This window comes from Pan troglodytes, chromosome 12, assembly GCF_028858775.2.
Source record: "Pan troglodytes isolate AG18354 chromosome 12, NHGRI_mPanTro3-v2.0_pri, whole genome shotgun sequence".
Classification (NCBI taxonomy): domain Eukaryota; kingdom Metazoa; phylum Chordata; class Mammalia; order Primates; family Hominidae; genus Pan; species Pan troglodytes.
The window spans coordinates 76,791,724-76,817,991 of NC_072410.2; the positions used below are offsets into that span (position 1 = coordinate 76,791,724).

The following is a 26,268-nucleotide window of genomic DNA, read 5'->3' on the forward strand; positions in this document are numbered from 1 at the left end:
AACTAAAAATAAATGAGTTACAATTTTGGAAAAAAAAGTTAAAGCTGTGCCATAGACTAGACAAGAGAAAGCTAAAGCCCACATCACACAGTCTCCACCCTTGCTGGGGAAGGAAAGGCTCCACCTGCCCCTTCCACAGCCAGCACATGAGATTTTACCTGCAGTAGTGAGAGGTGACAGCCTGCTGGCAGTCCTCACAGCCCTCGCTCGCTCTCGGTGCCTCCTCTGCCTGGGCTCCCACTCTGGCGGCATTTGAGGAGCCCTTCAGCCCACCACTGCACTCTGGGAGCCCCTTTCTGGGCTGGCCAAGGCCGGAGCCGGCTCCCTCAGCTTGCAGGGAGGTGTGGAGGGAGAGGCGCCAGCGGGAACCGGGGCTGCGCGCGGCGCTAGCGGGCCAGCTGGAGTTCCGGGTGGGCGTGGGCTTGGCGGGCCCCGCACTCGGAGCAGCCGGCCGCCGGCCCTGCCAGCCCTGGGCAATGAGGGGCTTAGCACCCGGGCCAGCGGCTGTGGAGGGTGTACTGGGTCCCCCAGCAGTGCCGGCCCACGGGCGCTGCGCTCGATTTCTCGCCGGGCCTTAGCTGCCTTCCCGCGGGGCAGGGCTCGGGACCTGCAGCCCGCCATGCCTGAGCCTCCCACCCCCCACCGTGAGCTCCCGTGCGGCCGGAGCCTCCCCGACGAGCGCCGCCCCCTGCTCCACGGCGCCCAGTCCCATCGACCACGCAAGGGCTGAGGAGTGCGGGCGCACGGCGCGGGACTGGCAGGCAGCTCCACCTGCAGCCCCAGTGCGGGATCCACTGGGTGAAGCCAGCTGGGCCCCTGAGTCTGGTGGGGACGTGGAGAACCTTTATGTCTAGCTCAGGGATTGTAAATGCACCAATCGACACTCTGTATCTAGCTCAAGGTTTGTAAACACACCAATCAGCACCCTGTGTCTAGCTCAGGGTTTGTGAATGCACCAATTGACACTCTGTATCTAGCTACTCTGGTGGGGCCTTGCAGAACCTTAATGTCTAGCTCAGGGATTGTAAATACACCAATTGGCACTCTGTATCTAGCTCAAGGTTTGTAAACACACCAATCAGCACCCTATGTCTAGCTCAGGGTTTGTGAACGCACCAATTGACACTCTGTATCTAGCTACTCTGGCGGCGACTTGGAGAACCTTTGTGTGGACACTCTGTATCTAGCTTATCTGGTGGGGACATGGAGAACTTTTGTGTCTAGCTCAGGGATTGTAAACGCACCAATCAGCGCCCTGTCGAAACAGACCACTGGGCTCTACCAATCAGCAGGATGTGGGTGGGGCCAGATAAGAGAATAAAAGCAGGCTGCCTGAGCCAGCAGTGGCAACCCGCTGGAGTCCCCTTCCACACTGTGGAAGGTTTGTTCTTTCACTCTTTGCAATAAATCCTGCTGCTGCTCACTCTTTGGGTCCACACTGCCTTTATGAGCTGTAACACTGGGAAGGTCTGCAGTTTCACTCCTGAGCCGGTGAGACCACGAACCCACCAGAAAGAAGAAACTCCGAACACATCCAAACATCAGAAGGAACAAACTCCAGACGCGTCACCTTAAGAGCTGTAACACTCACCGTGAGGGTCCGCGGCTTCGTTCTTGAAGTCAGTGAGACCAAGAACCCACCAATTCCGGACACAGTAGGAAGTAAATGTATGAACAAGACACTCTGTAATGGGGCTTTATTGTGTTTAGACTGTATGGTCTTTTAAATGTACTGTAATCTAAGAGATCAGAACACCCAAGATTCCCAATTGGCTAAAGAAATACTCAATTTGAGAGGATGTCAAAATTGCTCAAATAAAAGATGATCTGCAGACTTTGCCAAATAAGAAATGGCTTATTTCATTGGGTGCAATGGCTCACACCTACAATCACAGCACTTTGAAAGATCAAAGCAGGAGGATCACTTGAGCTCAGGAATTAAAGACCATCCTGGGCAACAGTGAGACCCCCATCTCCACACATGAAAATTTTTTTTTTAATTAGCCAGGTGTGGTGGTGCACACCTCTAGTCCCAGCTACTTGAGAAGCTGAGATGGGATGATTGCTTGAGATAAGGAGGTCAGGACTGTAGTGAGCCATGTTCACACCACTACACTCCAGCCTGCATGATAGATCTAGACCCTGTCTAAAAAAAAAAAAAAATTTCTCAGTGCATATAGAAGAATATAGAAGAACTAGTTCTCTCTCCTGTCATAAAGATACTACATTTTAGAAAATTTTAAAGGAAAAGTAAGTAGAGATAGAAAAGACTAACATGAAATCCATCAGACACCACACCCTTCTCAATGTCCTTAGAGTTCCTTCCTAATACCACCATCTCTCTCTTCAGCCCTAGAGCCATCCTAAACTCTCCAAGTTCTACCACCAATTTTCAAGGCTCCCTACCCAGACAAATTTTTCTCCCTGATTACAAGTCTGTGTTGAGGGGATGTAGATGCTGCATAATTCACCTCAGTGGAAGAGATACCCCGATTTCTCTCTCAGGTTCCTTAAATCCACCTGTGACTGCAGGTGTGTATCACTTGTGGGACAGTGGGAGAGGAGGATGCTTGGGATCTAAGAACTGGCTTCTCTCATCCTGGCCCAGCCAGTTACTGAGTGACTTCTAGTCAGGCCATGTCTGTACATGAGACCAAGGGCACATGTGAATCAACCAGCACCAAAACAAGGCCGTGACTGAGCTCCACCAGCACCACGCTCTGCTGAGCTAAAGGCAAATGAGAAAAAGATCATACGAATTTGATAAAACTTTGAGATACTTGAAAATCTACATCTGCCTCTAGGAGGCCTCAGGACCTTTCATTTGTCCTTTGTCTACTCCTCAGGTAGAAACAACTTGCTCCTGGAAAGACCCAAAATAACCTAAATCTCTAAAGATAAGGAGGCTGAATTCTTTAGGGTTCACTGGAGCTTTGGGAAATTCTAAAATACTCATACAAAACAGCTGATTCCCACTCTTATTAGTATTTAAACCCTTTGTTCTTGGAAGTTCATGCCATCGATCTTAAAGATGTGCTTAGAAGCTAAGAACAGATGCATTAAATACTTAAATCTATTAATTACTAAAAAATGAAACAAAAAAATAGAGACTCGTTGGGCTGAAAGAACAGCATGCCTTACTCCTTCATTATATTATTTTGCAAAAAATCATCAGGTGGAAAGAACAAAAATGTCAGTCTAAAATACAATATGGAGTCTGGGTACAGTGGCTCACGCCTGTAATCCCAGCACTTTGGGAGGCCAAGGTGGGCAGATCACCTGAGGTAAGGAGTTCGAGACCAGCCTGGCCAACATGGTGAAACCCCAACTATACTAAAAATACAAAGATTAGCTGGAGGTGCTCGCTTGAACCCAGAAGGTGGAAGTGGCAGTGAGCTGAGGTCATGCCACTGCACTCTAGCGTAGGTGACAGAGACTCTTGTCTCAAACCAACAAAACAATATGGAAAGTTCTAGCAAAAGGATACTTTTTTTCAGCAGTTGATAGTAAGAGAAAGTGGGGTTTTGTGGGAAAACCAAGAAAGAGTTCCCTATTACGTATGCATGGATCACTCCCCAACAGCTGAGTGCTCCTACATAGCTATACATGGCATTCATTACTTCCTATGTATGCCAAACCAATAAAAGCAACACTTGATTAACTTGCCATCAATGAAAGACTTTATGGACTCTTTAAAATTTCTAATCAGATTATGGTTCATTGACTTTAACATGTGTAGAAAGAACCTGCTGAGGAAGCTCTAAACGCATGGTCCAGGGAGAGGAAGAAGAACCTACGAAGCAGATGGGGGACGATCAGCCTGGCGGAGTGAGAGAAAACATGGAGGTAGGGACTGGTTCCCAAACCAAAGAGCAAAGAAATAGTTATCAGTCTCACACACTTCCTGGACCACCATGGCTACCTACATGCCACAATTCCTAAATCTAGATCTACAGCACAGAACACTCCTGAGCTCCAGACCCAGGGAGCCACCAGCCCTCTGGACCACACATCGTTGAGACACATCCAAGTCCACATGTCCAAACAGAGCTTGCTCATCCCTGCCTCTGGTGTTCCATATTCAGTCACTGGACCTATCATCCACCCATCTTATTAGCTATTCTAGACACTCCAGCATTTACCCTCCACCTGGCTTACATTGTTATTTTTTTGAATTCACATATGAATTTATCTTCCTAATTATAAACTCCTTAATGCCTTCATAGCACCTAGCATGATATTGTATGCTTCTGTGTAATTTAAGTCATCAGTAAGTTATGTGAAGACTAGAATGTGAATCACACTTTGCTACACATGTAGAGCTGTATCTGCTAAGAGCTCTTGACATTGTTAACGGTTTCAATCCAGGAAGAAAAGTACTAGGCTCCACTAAGTTTGTAGGCCACAAATAAAATCTCAGTAAATTCTGCATCAAGGATAAAAAGAAAGGAGGGTACAAATTCTTGTTTTTCTAAGACTTGAGGAACAGACACTCAAGATTGGGCAGGATTCCTTACAAGGGAAGTCCTAGAATCATCGTGGATGAGAGGTCACATTGCATTGGGCTGTAATGTGTCTGTTTATACACTGGCTCCTCTCCCTGACTACACACTAGACACCTGGATGGCAGGGACAATGTCTGCAGGTTATATTCCCAGCAGCCTTGGAATGCACTCAATTTATTATTTGTTCAACTGAGTGAGTGAACATATGGATGGATAGACAGAAAAACTGGTTTACTAATGCTGAAGAAGGTCTTTCAGCCAGAAGCCCCAAAAACTAGGGTTGGAGAGATCAGGCTAGGCCACAAGACTTGAAGCAGCTCTCAAAGGTACATGAGGCCCCTTTTCCAGATACCGGAACTAAGAGTCATTTAATCCAAGGAACACCAGAACCCAGAGCTCCACTGAGCAGGGAGTCTGTACCAGGAGCCAAGCGCTCTTGCTGGCTGGGTGTGGTGGCTCACGCCTATAATCCAAGCACTCTGGGAGGCCAAGATGGGTGGATCGCTTGAGCCCAGGAGTTCAAGACCAGCCTGGACAACACGGCAAAACCTTGTCTCTACAAAAAAGATACAAAAATTAGTCTGGCGTGATGGTGCTCGCCTGTGGTCCCAGCTACTCAGAAGGCTGAGGTGGGAGGATCATCTGAGCCCAGGGAGTTTGAGGCTGTAGTTAAATGTGATTGCACCACTGCACTCCAGCCTGGGTAACAAAGCGAGACCCTGTCTCAAAAGAAAAGAGCTTGTCTAGTCAAAACACTCTGAGGAGAATCTCCTGCTCACTGACAGCACCTTCTCACACAAAGTATTCAAGACACCACCTTACTTTTCCATAAGTCTGGAGCTTAGAGAAGATACACTTGATGGTGGTACTTGTTTAGCTCCCTCACTGAGTGACTCCTGACCACCAGTTCCAGATATTTTTGACAATGTCACTATGGAACCACTGTGTCCTCAGAATGGCCCCATAAGATATGGGCTTGAACTCCATCAGGACTTCATTCTGGGCTCTGGCGTGGGTTGGATGGTGGTCCCCAGGAGGCTCCTAGGCAGCTGACTGCAAATGTACATGTGGCCCCAGACCCTGGAACTAAGTCTATTTTGTCATTTCCAAATGACAGACCCTTCTCTCAAAAGCTTTTCCTTTGTAATCTACTGTGTTAGAAGCCTCCAAATTCTACCTGGCTGCTCCAGTGCAGATTTTTGGTGAGATGTGCTTCTAAGGTGCGTTCCTAACGCCACTCCATGCCACCTGCAGAACCCGTCTCTCATGGTCCCCAGGGAGGCTCCTTCCAGCCTCCTGAATTATTTCAACTGCCAGGAGCTGTCAGAAGCCTTCTCCTCTGATGAAGGCTCAAGCTGTGAGCCTCAGCCTTCCCCAGTCAAGGCCCTGCAGTGTGTGGCAGAACCCCAGCCCCCACCCACTCCCAAGGCAAAGCACTCCTTCTCCACCAAGTGAAGGCTAAGCAGGCCCGGGATGATGGCAACGTGTGCTTTTCTTCCTCTCTCACCCTCCTTGTACCTGGAGCTCACCACCAGAGCAGTGCCCAGGCCCTGCAGCTGCAGAGATGTGGATCCTGGGGCCCTCTATCTATTACTGATTAGCCATTTAGCTCCAGGCTGGACATTGACCCCTTATCTCAACTCTGTCACGGGATAACACCTTCCCTGCCTATCTTCAGAGTGTTGTAGAGACTCCAGGGATTATCAAAGTACTTTGAAAAACAAATGGTTGCCATCGTTCCTGGTATTGTTCTTCTCTCCCCAGTTCTATGAGAGGGGAGTAGCTATGACTGCTACACTAGAAGAACTGGGGAAAGAGAAAGACCCTGAAACTCCACTACCAGAATGCGTGGGAAACATTCTCCCAAGCTAGAAAAAATGAAAACTTTTTTCTAGCTTTTCATTCTAAATAAAGACAACAACAACACAATAAAATACCACCACCACAACAAGCAGCAGCGGCTGACATACCAGCACCTGTTAAGATTTACCAGAGACCAGGACACACACTATCGCCATTAATTCTCATAACAATCCTACCAGGTAGGTACGGAAATCATAAGTTATCTGCTCTTATCAAAAAATGAAAGCCTAGAGAAGGTAAAATAACAAGGCTAGCAAGTGGCAGTATAGAACTAAATGCAGGCCCAGCTCACCTTTGTCACCTGTGACCGTTGTGGGGCAATCCCTCCAGCTTCCTTGAAGCCAGGTAACATGACCAAGTCAGTTATCTTCAGGTCTGGGGCATTTCTAAAGTCATAGAAAACGGACTGACAGAGACTGAGGAGTCATACAATCAGCCCATCCCTCTGCCTACATCCAGGACTAACAAAGAATATTCTTTCAAAGCAATTTCTCATCTGGTGTCTAGGGTTCAGGGGAAAGGGACCATATTTAGCCCAGAGGTATGGCCTCCTGGAAACAGTCACAGCTGCTTCAAGCCACATCTGGGATTTTTTGACCCCCTAGAGACTCTGCAATGCTCTGCATGCATAATGCAGCATTTCTGAGCAGGTGAAACACTCCCGTCCAGTGCAGTGCACATGCTATCTAGCCCTGGTTTGTATTCTCAGTGATTCCTTTTCCTGAGAAGAATGGTAGGGAAGGCTGTGCAACGTGGGGCTAGACAGGTGTCAGTGGGAAAAAACAACTTAAAAATAAACCCAGCTCTTCCTAATGTTGATTGATAAGCACTTTCCCTGGAAATTTGTAAAGAAAACCCCTTTAGGCTGAAAATGCCAGTGGTCAGTATCTCCTGGGTAAATGCAGAATGCTCAAGCCTTTGCTAGGGTTTGAAACAAAGGCCTGCACATGGCAGCTGCTCAATGCAATCAGTTCACCTCTCCATTGAAAAAGCCCGTGAGTAGTGGTTCCCATTTTTCACTTTGTGATCAGCATCCCTTCTTGCCCTGTTTTCCATTCCCCAGTCTCCCATTCTCCTCCTACACACCCATGACACTCAGCAAACTTGCCACGGCACACTCTGCTTGCCAGGCCTTCAAGTTGTACGGTTTGCTGCACAGCAGGACCAGCGTGGGACTCTGTCCAGCACATCCTGGACTGCTCACCGCCCCCTGCCAGGCCTGCAGCTCTAGCCCCCTAACCTTGGCTAGGTTCTCTCCCACCCTTGGAACCATCTTTCCTCCCTGTTCACCATGGGCCCGCCTACCTCCAATAGGTAGGAAATAGTTAAGGAAAGAATCTAGTGTTTACTGAGCCCCTGCTGTGAGACACTGAGCTGGGCTATCCAACAGATAACACTTCATTTAATGATCATAACAAACTTGTTTAGGAAGTGTGAAGTAGCCAAGGCTTGGAGATACCAAGAAACTCACCCAAAGACCCTGAGCTAATAACCAGAGGAGTTAGGGTTTGAACCCTAGCCTACTCCCATGTAAGGTGCTCCCAGGTTATCCTTTCTATCGTGCAACTCACACCCCCAAAGTAGTACTAGGCTAGAGAAAACATGATTGTGGACACGGATGTCTCCCCACTGGATGGCAAGTGTTTTCAGGGTGGGCTTCCTGTCTTAGCACCCTTTAGATTCCTCACCACCTCCTCCTTCCATTTCCCAGTTACTCCTAGTCTGGAACTCTGCACACAGCCACTGCGACTCAAGAACAACCAGTTCACAGTGACAATGGCCTTCAGAGACACTTAAGGTGAGGCTCCAGTTATGTGGGATGTTTTTCTTAACAGCAATTTAGCAGTGGCATTTTTAGAATCATTAACTACAAATGGAACTACACGTCATTGTTATTAGGTGTCTTATTTTGCATTAAGTACCTTGTAGCATGAGTTGAGGTATCCTGGTCACACATTCCTGGGCACTTGGCTGGGGGGGGGGGGTGAGTTTACTGGAAAGGGCCATTTACAGAAATGCCACTCTGTCACTTCTACCTTGCACATAAGCTGAAGTGTGATTCCGGTTCTATTTGAGGGAGAAGGCAGTAGACTGTCTCCATGGCAACCCCAAGCAGCATGTGGAACTAGAGCCTAAATAAGGTTTGGGGAAAATTAAGTTGTTGGCCACGTGTCTGCCCCACCTTGTCATGGGCAGTGGCTTGGAATACCTGCCTGAAGGAAAGAGACAGGTATGGCGACCTGGAAGGGATGTTCTAGGAATAAGTCCAGCAAGCACTGACTCACTGACTCCTGCCTGGGTGGCTTTTCTAAAGGCCTCACTGTGAAATGGTAGCCTCACCAGGAAAACGAAGCACAGAATGGGGGTAGGGGATGAGGAAGAATAATTTAGAACACACTTGCTAGCTTGTTCCCTAAGGTTTTATTTTCGCTGATTTTTGTTAGCTTTGTTTATTTGCTATTTTAACAACTTTCTAAATTTCAGAGCATTCTCAACTATGCCCTTTAGGAACAATACAACCAATATCATTTCAGGAACAGTCCTAGCTTAGCTATAGGCTGGCCACACCTTAACAATTTCCCTTGGAATGGAATCATAATGTTTGGGATGGGGGAGATTATGATGCACAGTACTGGCAAGTCTGTTGAATTGTTAATATCAGCTCTAATAAGAAAATGAACATCCACATCCCCCTTCTGGTGCCTACCACCTCGTAATACTTGGCAAACTCATAAACCAATTGGAGCCTTCCTTTCTTGGGGACAATAATCTTCGTTCATCTTATAATGGCATTTTGAATATCAAATAAAATAATGACCATGAAAGTGCTTTGTGAGACAATATAATCTGCGAATTGAAGGAAGTGGTACTATTACTAATAAATGCAGGATTTAATGCAAAGAAGTTGCATGACTAATGACGTTATTTTAGCGAAACTGTTTGGTGTTTTTCTCTGCCAATCTTTTTCTAAGTTCAAAAACAGATGGTGAAAGAAGTCTCCATGACTGGCTGACTTCAAGGTCAAGGCTCAGTCACGCATTTTTATGTGGCGCAAAGAGTGGCCAATCGATTGGACATAGAAATCAGAGTGCTAAGTAGAAAGCTGCCAGAATAGAGGACTGCGGGGCTCAGAGGAAGGAGAGGGGTATGAATCTGCCCACTGTACAGCCTGCCTGCCCCCATCTCTGTGGTTTTGCCCACCCTGGAGGATAATCCTTCTCACACAGGGAAATTGTGGCAACGTTCTCCCGGAGAGATCCTCCACATTGCCCCAGTGGGACCTCATCGGCCTCTTCCAGTCTTTCCTATCCAGCTAGTGTTGAGAAACCTGAGTGTGAGAAGAACACAGGACTCATTCACAATAAGTCATGGCTTTTGATGGGAAAGATATCCAGGCTATACCAGTGCATCCTCAGGACCCCTGCCCCTCAGATGAGGTCCACAAACAGCAGCATCGGCAAGACCAGGAGCTGGTTTGAAATGCAGAAGCCACAGCCACATGGTCACCCACTGAGTCAGAATCTGCATCCTAACACAATGCACCTTTCCCATTGGCTAAGCCTTTGTCCAATGGGTGAGAGAAAGTGGAGCAGTCGCTTCCTGTCACACTTACTTAGCGTTTGGGAGCAGACTGGGTCTTCAAGTCTCTAAACCCTAGGGTCCTTGCTCCTGGTCCGTTTCTGGCTGTGTATTGCCTGGCCTGCAATGCCTGCAGCTGCCTCTTCAGCACTTGCTTCTTCCCAGTGCCTAGGAGTTATTTTATCATGTTTCTTTCCCTTCAACCTGTGCCTGAGAAGCAGATCCATAGGGCCAATGATGAGATTGGGAAACTGAGGGAGGTAAAGGGTAAACAGAGGCACAGTGAGGGGCCACATGACTGAGATATAATTCCTTCCCCTTGGCCAGTGGTATGATCAAGGGCCTGGAGTCTTGACTTCCATCCCTGCCCATCCATTAACCAGCCGCTCACACTCTGGAAAATGCCTCAAAGGTCTTCTGCTTCCCCATCTCAAAAATGGGGTGATAACCGCCCTCCCCACTTCAGAGATTTGAAAAGGATGAAGTCGGACAGAATCCTAGAAGGTGAAAACTGGGAGGGGCATGGGAGATCATTCTGGACAAGGCGTTTTGTTTAACATAGATACCAGGCACTGTTCTCAGCACTCGGCAAGTATTATTAGCTCAGAGGATGGGCACGGTGAGGCTGTGAAGTAGGGACTGCTATGACACCCACTTCAGAAGGAGGCAGCAGAGACCCAGAGGTGGCCATTGGCTCAGTCACGCCCTCAGGTAGTACAGCCGCGCAGTGGTGCTGTGCTCCACTTGGCCTTGGAGAGGTGGCCATTGGCTCAGTCACGCCCTCAGGTAGTACAGCCGCGCAGTGGTGCTGTGCTCCACTTGGCCTTGGAGAGGTGGCCACGGCAGATGTGGGCTCATGCTCCTTCTCCCTGGACAGAACAGTCCATAGAATGGGGACCACGATGATTGGCACTGGGAAAATGACACACGTGACATGGGAAGCAGGCTTGGGCACACGCTCACTGCCTGCTATGCCACTGCATGGAGAGATGAACAGGGCCTGCGATGACGCCCTCAGAAGTGTGCTTCGTCCATTGTTACCTCTGTGGCAGGGACAAAACTCGTCTTGGTTTTGTTCACAGGAGTGTTACCCGAACAGCTATTCAGCAAATGCAATGCAGGACTCGCAGATGTTCTTGGCTTTTGAACCCAGACACAAGCCAGTGCATTCAGATATTTCCTCAATATCCAATTTGCCTGCCTCTCATTCCTGAAAGTCACTCAATAGGGGGCTGATTTATTTTTTCCTTTGCCAACTGCCAGTCCACTTAAAATCTTTTTATTCTCAGTCAGATGCTCTGTGATAGTTAAGGCTTCATTTTTCTCTTCTCTCGGGCTTTCTTTCCATCACTGGCCTGATCATGTCAGCAATCCTGGCATTTTACCTTTGCTCCTCAGAAATTTAACATGGAGCGTGTCCCCTCTGACCGCCTTCCTTCCGTCTATACCACTTAGACCTCCGACGCCTAATTTTGGAGCAACTGGGGCCCCATCCAGCCTGCTCCCTGCAGGGGATTATGGGGAGACACTGCATTTCTCTCCTACTGTGTTCTCTGGGCCCACACTCACAATGCAGCTCCTTAAAGAAGGGCGGCAGGAGAAGCCCATGAAACACTGTCCCAGCCAAGCGCAGGGTGTGACCCATCTCTGAAGATGTTCTGAGTATCAAACAGAAGTTCCCATCAGTGCTGGCCCCAGGCCTCTGCAGGGTGGGCACACACAGCAGGCACCTCAGAAGCTGCCGGCACATTGATGCCCAGAGCTGTCGCCTGATAGAGGGTGGGCCAGCAGCAACAGATCAAGACCTTGGTTCCTGCTGCCTCCCATACAGAGCACATGTGTAGAGGGGAGCATCACCCTGTCAAGGCAGAGATAGCTTCCCCCAACCTAACCCAGCAGAGGTAAGATCAAAGGACGGCCCTGGAATCCCATCAGAGAGGCCCATGCTCAAAACCAGAGGAAAGGTGTTTGGGGAGACACTGGAAACCCGTCCCCCTCTTCCCTGCCCTTGAATTAGAGCCATGCATAGCACCACAGGTAGAAAGGACTTGTCTTGGTTTAACTGTGGGTGTTCCGTTTTTGCTTTAGTAAATGTACAACTTTAAGTCTTCAGAGTACCTCACAGCAATTCTGCAGCTGAAGATCCACAGGGGTTTAATTAACCCAATGGCCTTTGACTTCCTGCCTCCAGAAACCTGTTCTCTGTACCTTGGCAATGTCTTGCCCCAAGCAGAGCTGCCTATGCCCTGTGAGCAGTGCAGCCTCCTGGACTCAGCACCAGCACACCAGCGGTGATCCAAATGACCAGAAGATGCCCAGTAGGCCAGGTGGTTGAGATTCTTCACCTAGGTCTTAGCAATCAGCTAGCGGCTTTCCCTCCCTAGCTCCAGCAATGTGTCAGGCAGAGTTGGGGGGAGCAGGAAAGCCGCTGCATCTGGGTCTACCAAGTTAGGATAATTCATGTTAGATTCCAGCATGCTATCATAATACCAACCCATGCTCCATACCCGGGTCATGTGGGTAGGGGAGGAGGGTTGAAAGCGCATCACCGCTGAAGATAGCCTGCCCACCCCGGCCCTTCATGTGGGCAGACACCATACCCCACACAAGCACATCCTTCCTCCCAGGGAACCTCTTGGAGTAAAGACCTTCAAGGAAATTATTCCCACTGTGGGAGCCACATCTCACCCAATTTGTAACTGAGTATAGAGTTGAGTAAGCAGTTCAGGTCAACACGTGTGTTCAGGGACTATAAAGAGCATGGGCCGGTCTCCATTTACCCTTCAGTAAACATCCTATCTTTGTAGATCACAGTTGCAGTGTTCCACCACCTGGCATCCACCCTCCCAGCATCAGAGGTTCCCCAGCTAGGGCCCCAGCCAGCCCTCAGCCCCTTAGGAAGGACTTGCAGGGCCAGGATATACAGAGCCCGGTGAAAGCCCTGCTTTGCCCAGCTTTTAGGAAAGCTCACAGGGCTCCAACGCGCTTAAGCTGTGTTTTACCAGATGGCAGGGTGTTTTTTACCTGATTATTAAAGCCATAGTCTACTATGGCCCATCAACAGCCAATTTGGCCTCAGCAAAATAGATTTCAGCTCTCTCAGCACTAGTCTCCTAGCAATCAGCTCATCAATATGTATAATGTTTAGAAGCTGGATATTGATTGTGGAATCTAATGGACTCATTCAGGGTTCACCTTGACCTCTGAGTTACTTTTCTTGGAGCTTCCCTGTTTTCCCACTACCAGATTCCAAAACTGGGTTAGGGTGGGCTATGTTGGAGAGCCAGCCAAGAGGTTCCTGGGGCTTGGCCATAAATCAAGGATGCTCTTGAGCCAGGGTTTGCCCCAGCCAGTGTGAGATGGCCTTTACTACGGCCTGCCCCAGCATTACTCTGAATTAACAAGGAGCTGCTGTTGCCATAGGATACAGCAAGCACCAGTGGTGTGATTAACACCGTGGCATCCAGTGAGTCCTGTGTGTCACCGTGCCTGCCGAAGTGATGTGGAGCCCCTGTCACTGTCTGTACAATGGTCAACAAAGGCTACCGGCTCTCCATGGTCCACGCCCGGGATCTCACACATGGACCCCCAGCTCCCCAGGTTCCCCTGACTCCTCCCCCAGGGCTCACCAACACATTCACAGCACATAGGCTCACCCAGCCCCCCTCTCATGGGTCCCTGCCATCAGGAGAGTGTCCCATGCAGGGCTGGAAAAAAGGCAGGCTTCTGGGGCAGCGGGGAGACAGCAAGAGTCTTGGGAAAGAGGAGCGCATCTGGGACAGGTGGCCCAGGCAACCGGGGGAGACGGTTTCCAGAAAGGGATTAGTTTGATTCTTTTTCTTCCTGGTGAGATCCCTGAGCACAGCCCACTTACAGTAAGCCCTGGCCAGTTAGTAATCATCACTGCACATGGAGCTAAGACATTTCGCTTCTTGGCAGGGGAAGAAATGCCCAGAGCCCAACCCACCAAGCACGCCTCTGCCTTCTCAAAAGGCTCATCTCATCCAGAGCCAGCACAGAGACATGACTTTTTAAACCATTGTTTCATTTTCACATGTGATATAATTCTGCGTCCTCCATTACAAATACCAAAAGTGAGAGGTGGTACTGTTAAGAAACCTCATCTTCTACCCCTGTGATTTGCCCTGGATGGGCACGTGCCACCCTCATAGTGTTCAGCACAGGCAGGGAACTTGGAGTTCTTTTGGTTTCAAGACTTCTCGGTTCACACGCAACCGGCTTCTTTCTAAGAAACTGTTTTGTTTGTTTGTTTGCATTTTTACGAGAATCTAAAAAGCTGAAAAGCTTTTTTAGTAACATTTTGGATCTTGCACTTGATTTAATCCCAGCATATTGGGAGGCCGAGGAGGGCAGATCACTTGAGATCCAGAGTTCGAGACCTGCCTGGCCAACATAGCAAAACCCTGTCTCTACTAAAAATCCAAAAATTACCTGGGTGTGGTAGTGCGTGCCTGTAATCCCAGCTACTCCAAAGGGTGAGGCACGAGAATCACTTGAACTCAGCAATGGGAGGTTGCAGTGAGCAGGGATCATGCCACTGCACTCCAGCCTGGGCAACAGAGTGAGACTCTGCCAAAAAAAAAAAAAAAAAACTGCCAGGCTACAACCTCTCATATACAAATGCTCCCAAACTGAGGGGGATATGATGAAAGTGATGAGGTGGGAAGAGGGTTTGAGGATGTATTAACCCATTTCCAAGAAGGAGGACCTGGGCTCTCTAAAACTTGGAATCATTCCTCACTGCCTTGCCTTGTACATTCTACATCACTTTCTGGTCTGTGTGTCTAGGCTTCCCTGAACATCTTACATGGGGTTACCAGACAGAAGATAAAAATACAAGATGACTGTTTAAGTTTCAATTCCAGAAAAAATAATTCTTTATAACTATGTGACATGCAATATTTGGAACATAGTTATATCAAAATATTACACAGAGTTGATCTGAAGTTCAAATTTAACGGTGTCCTGTATCTTACCTGCAACCCTAATCTTGCTGGGTCTTTCGGCCTCATCTTCCCTCACAGCCCCAGCTGCTGCAACCCTGTCCCAGGGGGATGGTGACGCCATACCATTGATACAAAATCCTTCCCTGTATCTCAAGTGAAGAAAAGGGGATGCTCTGTCTATGGAGTAGCCATAATATTCACAAAATTAGTATTTTTTAAAGCCTGTGTTATGTGCCTGTTAATGTATGGAGGAATAACTTCTGAACCAAGAAGGCCTGAGGGTATTTCTTGCCAGGCGGGGATCCCTTGGAGGACTCCTCATTCACTGACTTATTTAATGAAGTCCCTCTGACTTCCTTCCAATCAACTCCCTCGGGCACTGAGACCACTGAAAACATGACTATTGATAGTGATTCACACTAAAACACATACTGAAGTGAAATCATTTAGACTAGCATTTCCTCAACTCAATTATATTATTTGGAACTAAACTATATTCATGTAGGATCCTCCTGGGGGAAAAATACATAATTCCATAATCAAACAAGCAGGAAGTTGTATGCTATATATGCCCATCTGGGAAAGTCACTGTACATCAGCATACAAAGGCCTGAGTAGTCTTGCAGTCCAGAAACTCCCAGTGCTTACTCAAGCACTATCCAAACTTATTTGGCCACAGAGCCCACTGAACTCCAGTTCCCTTCTAATAGCTATTAACCCTACAGAGAACACTTTGGATATCAGAAATGTAAATGTTTTTGAAACATAACTAACCCTTGAGTTACTGTTTCTTTCTAGCCCCTACTTTAGGTCTGGGGGCTGGGTTCTTCAGAAGACTTCCTAGCCGAGCTCCCAGACCAGTGTAATCACAGTCTTTCTTGAAGACCTTACCCAAGTTCCAGCTCCAAGAACTTCCCTGACCCTCCTGGCCTCTCCTGCCCACTCCAGCCAGTTCCTCATTTCTGACTTTTCCCCAGCACAGCTTTTCACACATCCCATGTCCTCAGGATGTTAATCCAAATATCCTGATTTGACTTTTGCTAGTATTTTCTGATTACTTCATTTCTATCTCAGCTCCTCAGGCAGACTTGGAGCTACCTGTGGGCAATACCCTCCTGTTGGATCACAGCCCCTTAGTTCAAGATGGGCTGGGCATCGGCAGGCTTTTGGTAAGAGCTTATAGGCAGAATTCTGTTTATTGTATGTATTACACTCATGTTCCAATTACTGCAGGTTTCAGGAACAATGGATGTTTTCTAAGAGAGCCGTGAGCTGGCTTCTCTCATGCACTACGAGAGATGAGAGATAAATCCCAAAGTCGCCTTCTGGGCCCATATTGCTACACCTCCTAATCATCACCATAGCTGGGCAAACACTCCAATTCCAACCCAAGTGGGAGTGGGAAAGACCTGAGAGGGTTGCAGATTTTTATGTGGGTGAAATAATTTCCTAGTTTGTAAGTCAAAATTCCCAAGGACTGTGGGATCTACAACCTAGAAATTCAGATGATTTCAGTTCTTCTGTCCTGGAAAATACCACTTCACTATCCTAAGGCAAAGATGGCCATGTACTCTTATAAAAAGTTATTGCAAAATGACCTGCTCTTAAACTCTGAAGTCACCATACTCTTTTACCGCACCTGGCTGGACTTCAGGGTTTTACAGACATCCTGTGTGAGCTTCATCACAAACCAAGGCCAGTACGGTACAGACTTCCAAGAATTCAACTGCATTTCCATATTCTTCAGGGAACTTTAATCTTCTACCCCAAGACTGAGTTAAAAAGAAAAATCTGAGCAACAACAGGAGCGTCTCTAAGATACATAATGGGAAATGTAAACACATTGTACGAATCAGCTGTGCACACACTTCACCGTCCCAGCAGCATATTTCTTTCCATCTCAGGTGAATTATAAAAAAATCCTTCAAACTCTACACTCAGAGCTTTAAATAGCCTTAGTTTCCAAGGTGAAATAGACTGATCTTCTAAATGACAAGTTAAAAATCTATCAGCCATACGTTGATTTTTGTAAATCGGTTCTTTTCTAAAAGGCACAAGTCTTTCCAAGAAGGCCCAGGGCAAACTTTATTGGATCTAGTTCCTAAAAATATTACATGAGAAATATGTGAACAGGCTAATACCTTACCTAGATGAAAACATGACCAGGTCGGAGGGTTTGGCCTTGGGTAGGAAACATTTTAACATTCTGAAACACTAATGCCTTGCTTGTCCCCATCTCAATCCTCAAGCAACCGATTAGGAGTACTCAACACAGACGGTTCTGTAAGCACAATTTGTACTAAGTTCTGGATTTTGTAGCAATTTTTCTGCATCTCAAATCTCAATGAGATTTCCAGTAAAATGGACTCCAAACATCTATATACACAGTAGAGTTTATGATATCAAATCATTTCTGCTCATCAGGACTCAGCCCAAATGTCAATTCATCAGCATCTTTCCCTAGCCAACCCAGCGAAAGCATCTCCATCCCACATATGTGAGGCATGGTTCTGTACCATGTTAATTACCCAGTTTCTTTCCCAAAGTCCTTATAGTACCTGTATTGCCTTACTCATTTGTTAAGTGTGTATTGTTCATCTCTCCTCAGCAGAAAGCAATCTAGTTCTCCTTGCAGTCAGGCCTTCTGTCTGGTTCAATCCTGTATCCCAAAATCATATGCCTGGCAGCATAAATTTAGGAATCAATTACATTTAAAAAGATTTTTACAGTGGTAAATTACACAAACATGGTTAAAATAGTAAATTTTAAGTATATAATTCATTAGTATTAAGTACATTCACATTGTTGTGAAACCATTACCACCATCCATCTCCAGAACATTTTCATCTTCCCAAACTGAAAATCTCTACCATTGAACAATAATCCTCTATTCTCTCCTCCCTCTAGCCCCTGGCAACCACCATTCTACTTTCTACCTCTATGAACTTGACTATTCTAGGACCTCATGTAAGTGGACTCATAGAATATGTGTGCTTTTGTGACTGGCTTATTTTACATAGCATAATGTTTTCAAAGTTTGTCCATGGCGTAGCATGTATCAGAATTCCCCTCCTTTTGGGGGTGAATAATATTCCACTGCATGTATAGACCACATTTTGTTTATCCATTCATCTACTGATGGACATTCGAGTTGTTTCCACCTTTTGGCTATTGTGAATAATGCTGTTATAAACACTGGTGTATAAATATCCATCTGATCAGTTCCTGCTTCCAGTTCTTTGGGATGTATACCTAGTGTTGGAATTGCTGGATCATATGGTAATTCAATTTTCTGAGAAAATGTCATGCCATTTTCCACAGGGGTGCACCACGTTAGATGTGCACTAGCAACAAACAACAGTTTCCATTTCCCCACATCTTCATCAATGCTTGTTATTTTCTGGGTTTTTTCCAACTGCATTTTATCCGAAGCAACAGTTCCCACTTAAATCTGTTATAGATTAGCTGATCTAGTAAGACACTGAACTGACTTGGTTTACTGTGCAATATATAGTCAGAGGTCACAAACAGCTAAGTAAAAGTAACTTATCTTTCATAGTTGAGCCTGGGCTAGTAGAAAAAAGTTTTATTTCTGGATATTTAGAGCCCCTTCACGCTAGAAATATAACCAAGAAATGAAAAGAGACACAATTGCCGCATAGCTTTCTCCCCAGGTGGTGTCAGGCTTTTCTCCACACTGCCCTGGTCAACAGCAAGTGGAACTTCAGGCAGGAAAGCTCTGCACAGCACTACCTACAGGCCCAGCCACTTCTGAGAGAGAATTCAGGGCCTTCGGGAACTATGGTGTTGGCCATTAAAACTTGGAAGGGGCTAGGCACAGTAGCTCATGCCTGTAATCTCAGCACTTTGGGAGGCCGAAGCAGGCAGATTGCATGAGCCCAGGAGTTCAAGACCAGCCTGGGCAACATGGCGAAGCCCCGTCTCTACAAAAAAATACAAAAATTAGCCAGACATGGTGGGGCTCGCCTGTGGTCCCAGTCACTTGGGAGGCTGAGGTGGGAAGATCATCTGAGCCTAGGGAGATTGAGGCTGCAGTGAGCCATGATTGTGCCACTGCACTCTAGCCCGGGCAACAGAGTGAGACTCTATCTAAAAAAAAAAAAAAAAAGAAAAAAACTTTTTAAAAAGACTTGGAAGGAAGGGGGAGTGGCAATTATAATCATCTGAATGCAATGGCCTGGCTTTATCTTTGCCCAACACTGAAGAAGCCTATAAATATCAAAAGGGGGAAAAAGTTTAATTTCCAAAGACAAAGTTTTCAGAGCTATGTGACCTCTGAGAGAATAAGGCCATCTGAGAAAACATTTCCTGAAGGTCAAATCCAGGCTTAGGGAATGAGGCCACCAGCCAAAGCTCAGTCTCCTTTCACTCAAAACGGCTGCAGTCTTCCTGTCCTGCGGGACTTGGATTCTAAAGAGAAGGCGCTATGGCCTATTGGACAGTCTCCCCAGCCTCTAGCACAGGGCTTGGCACAAAGCCAGGAATGAACATGTAAGTCCTGAAACAATGAGTTGGGTGTATGGCCTAGCTAAGAAGATCGGGGGCTGCTTTCTTTTTGGGACATTCCACCCTGACTGATGCCTTTTTCATGGACCAGGCCTTAGAGTTCTGGCAGACCCAAAACAGGGGTCCTTCACAGAAGTCCCTGTGATCATCATGGCATGGCCTCATGCGAGTTCAGCCAAGGCAGGCCTTCTCCACTCCCTCCTCAGAGCCACCCTAGGAAATCCTGATCTGGTTACAATAGTATTCAAATCCCTCTCTCTACTCCTCTATTTCTATGTCCCACCCCTCTCCATCTCCCACACTGGTACTCTCTTCCCACAGTAACAGTAGTGGTAATGATAGTAACAGCCAGCTTCACGTTTTATATAGTGCTTTCAATTGCACTGGTTTATTAGATCCTCAGCATAACCAGATAGGAAAGCCCAGGGGACATCTGACTTACTCAGAGTCCTCAAGCAATGTGTGGTGGGACCAAGCTTCCAGACTCCAACGACCCAGTCCTCTCTGAGTAGCTTTCTGTTCCTTAAGTGTTATCCACGTAGCTCCTAGTGTGAAAGTCAAATGCCCTACCCTTTGCTGCTGCTCTCTGTTACCCACTGAGAAGACAGACAGCTTCCAGCAGGTAGATCCTAATCACACTAACATGCTCAGACTGAACATAATTTCATGTGTTTGTGGCTGTTTTAAACTATGCCCACAAATTCTCTCTTACTCCTCCCTTCAGAGGTGAAGCTTAACTCCCCTCCCTCCTAGAGTGGACTGGACTTAATAACTCGCCTCTAATGGATAAATAAGGTGAAGCGATGAGTTGTGATTTTAGAGACTAGGTCATAAAAGCCACGTGGCTTCATCTTTGCTTTTTGTTTTTGGGAATTAGACTATTACCAGTCATCTCTATCACGAGGGGCCTGCAAAAGGGAACCACGCCTGTGCCTGGTGTGCACTTGCCCAACTGCGTCCTTATTGATTGAGATGAAACTGCGGGGCAAGAAGAGGTATATACTTCTGAAATGACTATCATAGAGATCGCCCAAATCACACCAAAGGTTGGGCAAATCAGTATCCTACCAGCAGTTTATCCGGGTGTCTCATCATGCCCTTGTCAGCAGTGATTATTAAAAGCCACTTCTTAACTCAAATAATTTAATTTCTTGTGATGGAGTTTCAGGAAGAACCATGGAAAGATAAGTGAGTGGCTAAGAAAACGTTTCCTCTCAAATCATAAACCATATTGCTGTTTTCTCCATCTCAGTACCCCCCACACTGACCTTGACTCCTCTTACTTCAGCTGGGCTGCAACCAAGGCAGAAAACAAATAATCTCTGTCATGAAAGCCACTGAAATGTAGCCATAAAAAATGGGGTGCCATCTCCTCTTGCACCTCTAAACATCTGGCAATTATCATGGGCAAAGTGCCTTTTACCCCACTAAAGATACTCAATTGCATTCTGTTCTGTAACACTAACTATTCTTTCATCCATTTGACCTATATAAACTTTCTTCAAATTTTAAAAATAAAAACAAAAAATAAAGATGATATATGTCTATTAGCACAAAACAAGATGGGCAACCTGACCAAAAAAGGGGCCCTGATTTCCAAGTTCGCAATGATGCCGTCTCTCACAGTGATTACCAGGCTGTGTCCTGAGGAAGACCAGTGTCCACAGGTCTACAGATATTACATCACCTTCAGGAGATACAGTCTGGGAATGCTGGCCAAGATTACATGAATGGATGGGCCGATAGATGGACTGATGAATGAAATATATTCATGCCTATACTTACTGAACTAAAGAGTGAAGTTTTCTAGATAATTTGAGTATATGTGTAATACAGTTTTAGATATTTCAAATTATGTTATATTTAATACTACCAGTGCAGTTATTAATAGTAATTTTCTTTTTTTAAGAGATAAGATCTTGTTCTGTCACCAATGCTGGAGTGTGGTGGCACACTCACGGCTCACTGCAGCCTCAAACTTATGGGCTCAAGGGATCCTTTCACCTCAGCCTCCCAAGTAGCTAGGACTACAGGCGTAAACATTCAGCTAACTTCTTAATTTTTTATTGAGATGGGGTCTCGCTATGTTCCCCAGGCTGGCCTTGAACTTCTGGCCTCAAGCAATCCTCCCATCTCAGCCTCCCAAAGCATTGAGATTACAGGCATGAGCCACGGTACCCTCAGTCATTTTCTCATATGTCCTTGCTTCAAAGGCTACACATGAAGCTCTAGTGTGCACCTAAGTCACTGTTGGTTACTCAGGAGAGCATATTCAATCTCAGGATTATTTGCCAACTGCATATGTTTTCTCTGCAATCTACTCCAATAAAAGTATACATGCACTGCGCTACTTTGATAAGAGGTATAGTGACTCAAAATTGCCTTTTGTCTTGTAAGTATTTACGCACATTTCCCAGAAAAATCTGTTTCTTGATTCGAATATGTAAACCTAGTATATAAAAGTCAGAAAAGAGAAGTTCAGAAAAAAAGCAAAAGTGGGAAGGACAGGCAACAGGCATGTGGGTGGTCGCAACATCCTTTGGGAACAGTATTTCCAAGGAGACAGAATGGAGCAAAAACTCTTTTAACTCCCTCCTAGCCACAGCCACGTGAAGTCCATGACTTTTGTCTAGGTGCAATGGCACAAGCACGTGTGCTCTGCTAGTCAGGAGGTGGAAGGTCACCTGAGCTCCAGAGTTCGAGGCCAGACTAGGCAACATAGCAAGAACCCAACCTCTAAAATTTGGCAAAGATTCCATGCCTTTCAAATTTCTTCCCTTAGATCCCACACAGACCACTCTAGGCATGGCAGGGATAACTGGCCATTTAATCAACCTACAAAGAGCAAGCTTAACTGACTCGGACAAGGCAACACAGCCAGGTTGAAGGACCAAGACCCAGATATGCTTACACCTCAAAGGGGCAACATCTAGGTTAGCAACACTCATTTGTGGATGACCACCCCACTCCTGCGCATCCAGGACAACCATTGTGCAGTGCCCACGCTCTACCTGAAGTGCCCTCCTCCATCTGAGGCCTTCCTCGTGGACAGTGTCACACGGCGAACTTCAGCCACAGCCCAGACACCAACTCCTCTGGGAGCCCCTTGCCTGCATCCTCCACCCTTCTCTATCACAGCCCCACCCCCTGCGGCCCTACAGCGCTTCCTCTACACCTGCGCACCTGCGTAGATCCCGCCTCACTGAGCTGATTCCTGCTTTCCTACTACACTGAGATTGAGACCATCCTTTTCCAATGGATTGCCCCAGCCCCTAGCAGAGATTAAGGGCTCCGTACAATTTGATTCAGCTGAGATGGAAAAGCTGACATCATCTACCCTGCATGCCATTAGAGTGACTTCTACCAAATGAATAAAACATGATCATTTTGCATAAACCCAGAAAAGCATTTTTTTCCTCTAACCAAATTGAAGAAGAATTAATTGAGCACTTCCTGGTGTCCTAACAGTTAATTCCTTTTTAAATCACCACATGGCTGCCATGCCTTGGGTGGCTGTACCATGTATCCTCACCATCCAGGGACCAGCCAGATGACATCAGGGTGCGCAGATGCAGTTAGGCCTCCCCTCATTGTATAGCAGAGTCTTGTTTTAATGAAAAAGTCCCACTTTCTTCCCCGACTGAAACTCCCTTAAGTCCGTATAAGTCACTGTGGATGGAGAGGTACTGTTACCATAGCTGTGTGTGTACTGAAGGGGCACCTCTACAACTGACAGTGGCCAGAAGTGAGAAAATAAAATGGAGAGCAGTCTAGAAACATGTGCCTCATCCAACCCACTCCGCCTGAAAAAAACTTCCTTCCTTTCTCAAGAGACACCTGGGCGCCTTTTCATTCTCCCTACCACGTGGCCAAACGCTCACAACTAATGCTTAAGTTCTGAAGTTTACCCAGGTAGAGACGGAATCATTGATGACATTTATGTGTTCACTCAAAACAAACGAAAGGGGGCACACGGGCTGATGCCTGTAATCCCAGCACTTTGGGAGGCTGAGACAGACAGATCGCCTGAGGTCAGGAGTTTGAGACCAGCCTGGCCAACATGGCAAAACCCTGTCTCTACTAAAAATACAAAAATTAGCCAGGCACAGTGGTGGGCACCTGTAATCCCAACTACTCGGGAGGCTGGGGCAGGAGAATTGCTTGAACCCAGGAGGCGGAGGTTGCAGTGAGCCAAGATCGCGTCATTGCACTCCAGCCTGGGCGACATGGTGAGACTCCATGGCAAACAAACAAATGAAAAACACAAAAGGCAAAACACATAACTTTCTTCTACTTTAGAGGGAGTGGAAGGGAACTACTGTGTGTGTGCCAGGCATCATGGAGAATGTTTCACATGCACCGTCAACACATCCTCACGTCCACTCCAGGAAATGTATCACCAACCCTCATCCTAGAGTGAAGACAACCACATTTCAGGTAAGCTAAGTAACTTGCCCAAGGCCACCTTCCTTCACACCCTGCAAGGATGTGTCATCTTAAGAGATTCTTCAGTGTTAACTAAATGACGCTACTCCCCAGAGCATTCCATCTAGTTTGCCCTCTAAAGTTTATCCTCTTGATTTTTATTGGCTTCTTTATTGGACTCAACTTCCTTTCCCTTAAGATGTCGCTACCTGGCATTAACCAGGTGTTCATTGCTCAAAGTAATCAGTTTCCTCAATCCTCCTTTATTAAACAACCTGTTTCCTTAATCACTCCCTATCCCCAACCCGCCCCCAGTGATTCTGCTACTGAGTGCTTGCTGGCTAAAATCAGCTCTAAGAGACCTTCAAAAACTGATACCACAACAACTCTCATTACCACTAGTCAACAGACATGCACTATTGAACACCTAATGTGTGCCAACCCTGTGCGACAATGTGTATGGGCTGCAGGGTATGGAAGGGATCAGGACAGTATTTGGGTGCCTCCTATGCCCAGGGGCATTACACATTACCTCTTTAATCTGGGGTACATTTATATCCGTTTTACAAATGGGCAAACTGAGACCTAAGTTAGAAGTCCCTTGCCTGGAAACAGAGAGGCTAGGATTGTGGCCATAGAGCCCCAGCCTCTCCAGGAGGCCTCCTATATGCTGCCTGGCACAGTGCAAAGAGCCCTCCAGCATACAAAGAACAGACCAGCCCCGGTCCTCAGGAGCTCACCGCATAGTTGGGAAGCCTGGCTGTTCATTAAGAAAACTCTGCAGTTCAAGTGAGTATTTGCAGGGGGATCAATGAGTGGGCAAATAAGAGTGGCCCATGAGGTGGGAAGAGCGGGGCACTGGGGGAGGCCCCAAGCAGAAAGACATGAGCCAGGCTGGGCTTGGTGGCTCATGCCTGTAATCCCAGCACTTTGGGAGGCTGAGGTGGGCGGATTGCCTGAGGTCAGGAGACCAGCCTGGCCAACATGGTGAAACTCTGTCTCTGCTAAAAATACAAAAATTAGCTGGGTGTGGTGGCAGGTGCCTGTAATCCCAGCTACTCAGGAGGCTGAGGCAGGAGAATTGCCTGAACCCAGGAGGCAGAGGTTGCAGTGAGCCGAGATTGCGCCAGTGCACTCCAGCTTGGGCGAGAGGGCGAGAGGTCAAGAGGGTGAGACCCCATCTCAAAAAAAAAAAAAAAAGAAAAGAAAAGACAAGACATGAGCCAGGCTGTGCTGTGGGAGATGATCCTGAGGAACAGCCTCTCCCTGTGAGTCCATCACATTGACCCTGCCGGACTGCAGCCATTTTCACAGGTCATGCCCTTCTATCACCAAATCTCCCCAAGTTCTCTGAAGGAACAGGCCACTTCTTTCCACCAAGCTACTCAACTGAGCGCTGCATGTGCTCTGACCCTTCCCAGCTTTCCCTTCTCATTCTTCTGCATGTGAACTTTGCTGTGAATATGGCCTGCGGGGTTCTGTGAGGGTCGCAAACAGTCAGCCCATCTTGGAGAGCCCCTTTCAACACTTCTCTGTGCAGCGGAATGAGGCAATGGGAAAGTGGGCAGGAGGCCCAGGCTGACTTTCACGGTGAATTCCCTGAGCCCCGTGGAGATGCTGCCCTTGAGAAGTCATCAATCAACAGCAACCCCGGGGGGTACATTACTGACTGCTGCACATTTCTGGTCGCTCTTTCTGCAAACAGAAGGGTACATATCAAAGTTCTATACTGGTGCAGGCTGTAAGGACAATATATTTGCTATCAGTGTGTGTCGGGTAAATCCATATCCCATTAGGCCAATTTTGCTCAAGCACATGCCACTTTCACTTTTATTTATACAGACACATTCTTGAGTCTCTGGCAAACGATGCTACATTTGCTTCTGGGCCACCGCCAGGGCAGCCTTTAAAACCAGGTGGGCACTCAGTACACCTGGGAAGCATACAAGCAAAGCAACTCCATTTGGTCTGTAACACAAACAGAGCACAAACTTAACCACACTGCCTTTCCAAAGCACTTGTCCCCCTCCTCCCTCACTCCAGCTTGCCTGAGTCCTCAAGTCCTCAGCTTGTCAACACTCAACGTATGATTTATGCACTTCACTTTTCCTGTTCCTAGTTATTTTTTTCTTCTGCTCTCTTATGAAAAAAAAAAGAAAGTATCAAATACCTAGTGACCCCCCGTTCATCCAGCACTGTGTTAAGCAATAAGAGAAATACAAAGAAGAGCTGAATGCTGTCCAGTGGCTTCATCCATCTAAGTGGACAGGCATGGGACATGAAAGGGCTTACTGAGCAATGCACACTTGGGCCATGGGAGCTCAAAAAAGCTGTCACCTCTCTCTGGGGAGGTCAGCAGAACCTGAGTGGAACAGATTTTGTTGGGCAGAGAGACGGGCAAG

At 46.9% G+C, this 26,268-nt stretch overlaps 1 protein-coding gene across 18 annotated transcripts in view; it reads right to left on the minus strand.

Annotated features, from left to right (window-relative positions):
• Positions 1–26,268, minus strand: part of PRKCE (protein kinase C epsilon) — a 537,105-nt gene that overhangs the window by 271,107 nt on the left and 239,730 nt on the right. The window contains exon 1 of one of the 18 annotated variants that reach the window (XM_054677821.1): positions 159–626. The exons of the other annotated variants lie outside the window; for them this stretch is intronic. Coding sequence (XP_054533796.1) covers positions 159–252 — 94 coding nt within the window. The 5' untranslated portion in view covers positions 253–626. Of the gene's footprint in view, positions 1–158; positions 627–26,268 lie in introns of those variants that run through there. 18 annotated transcript variants of the gene reach the window in all.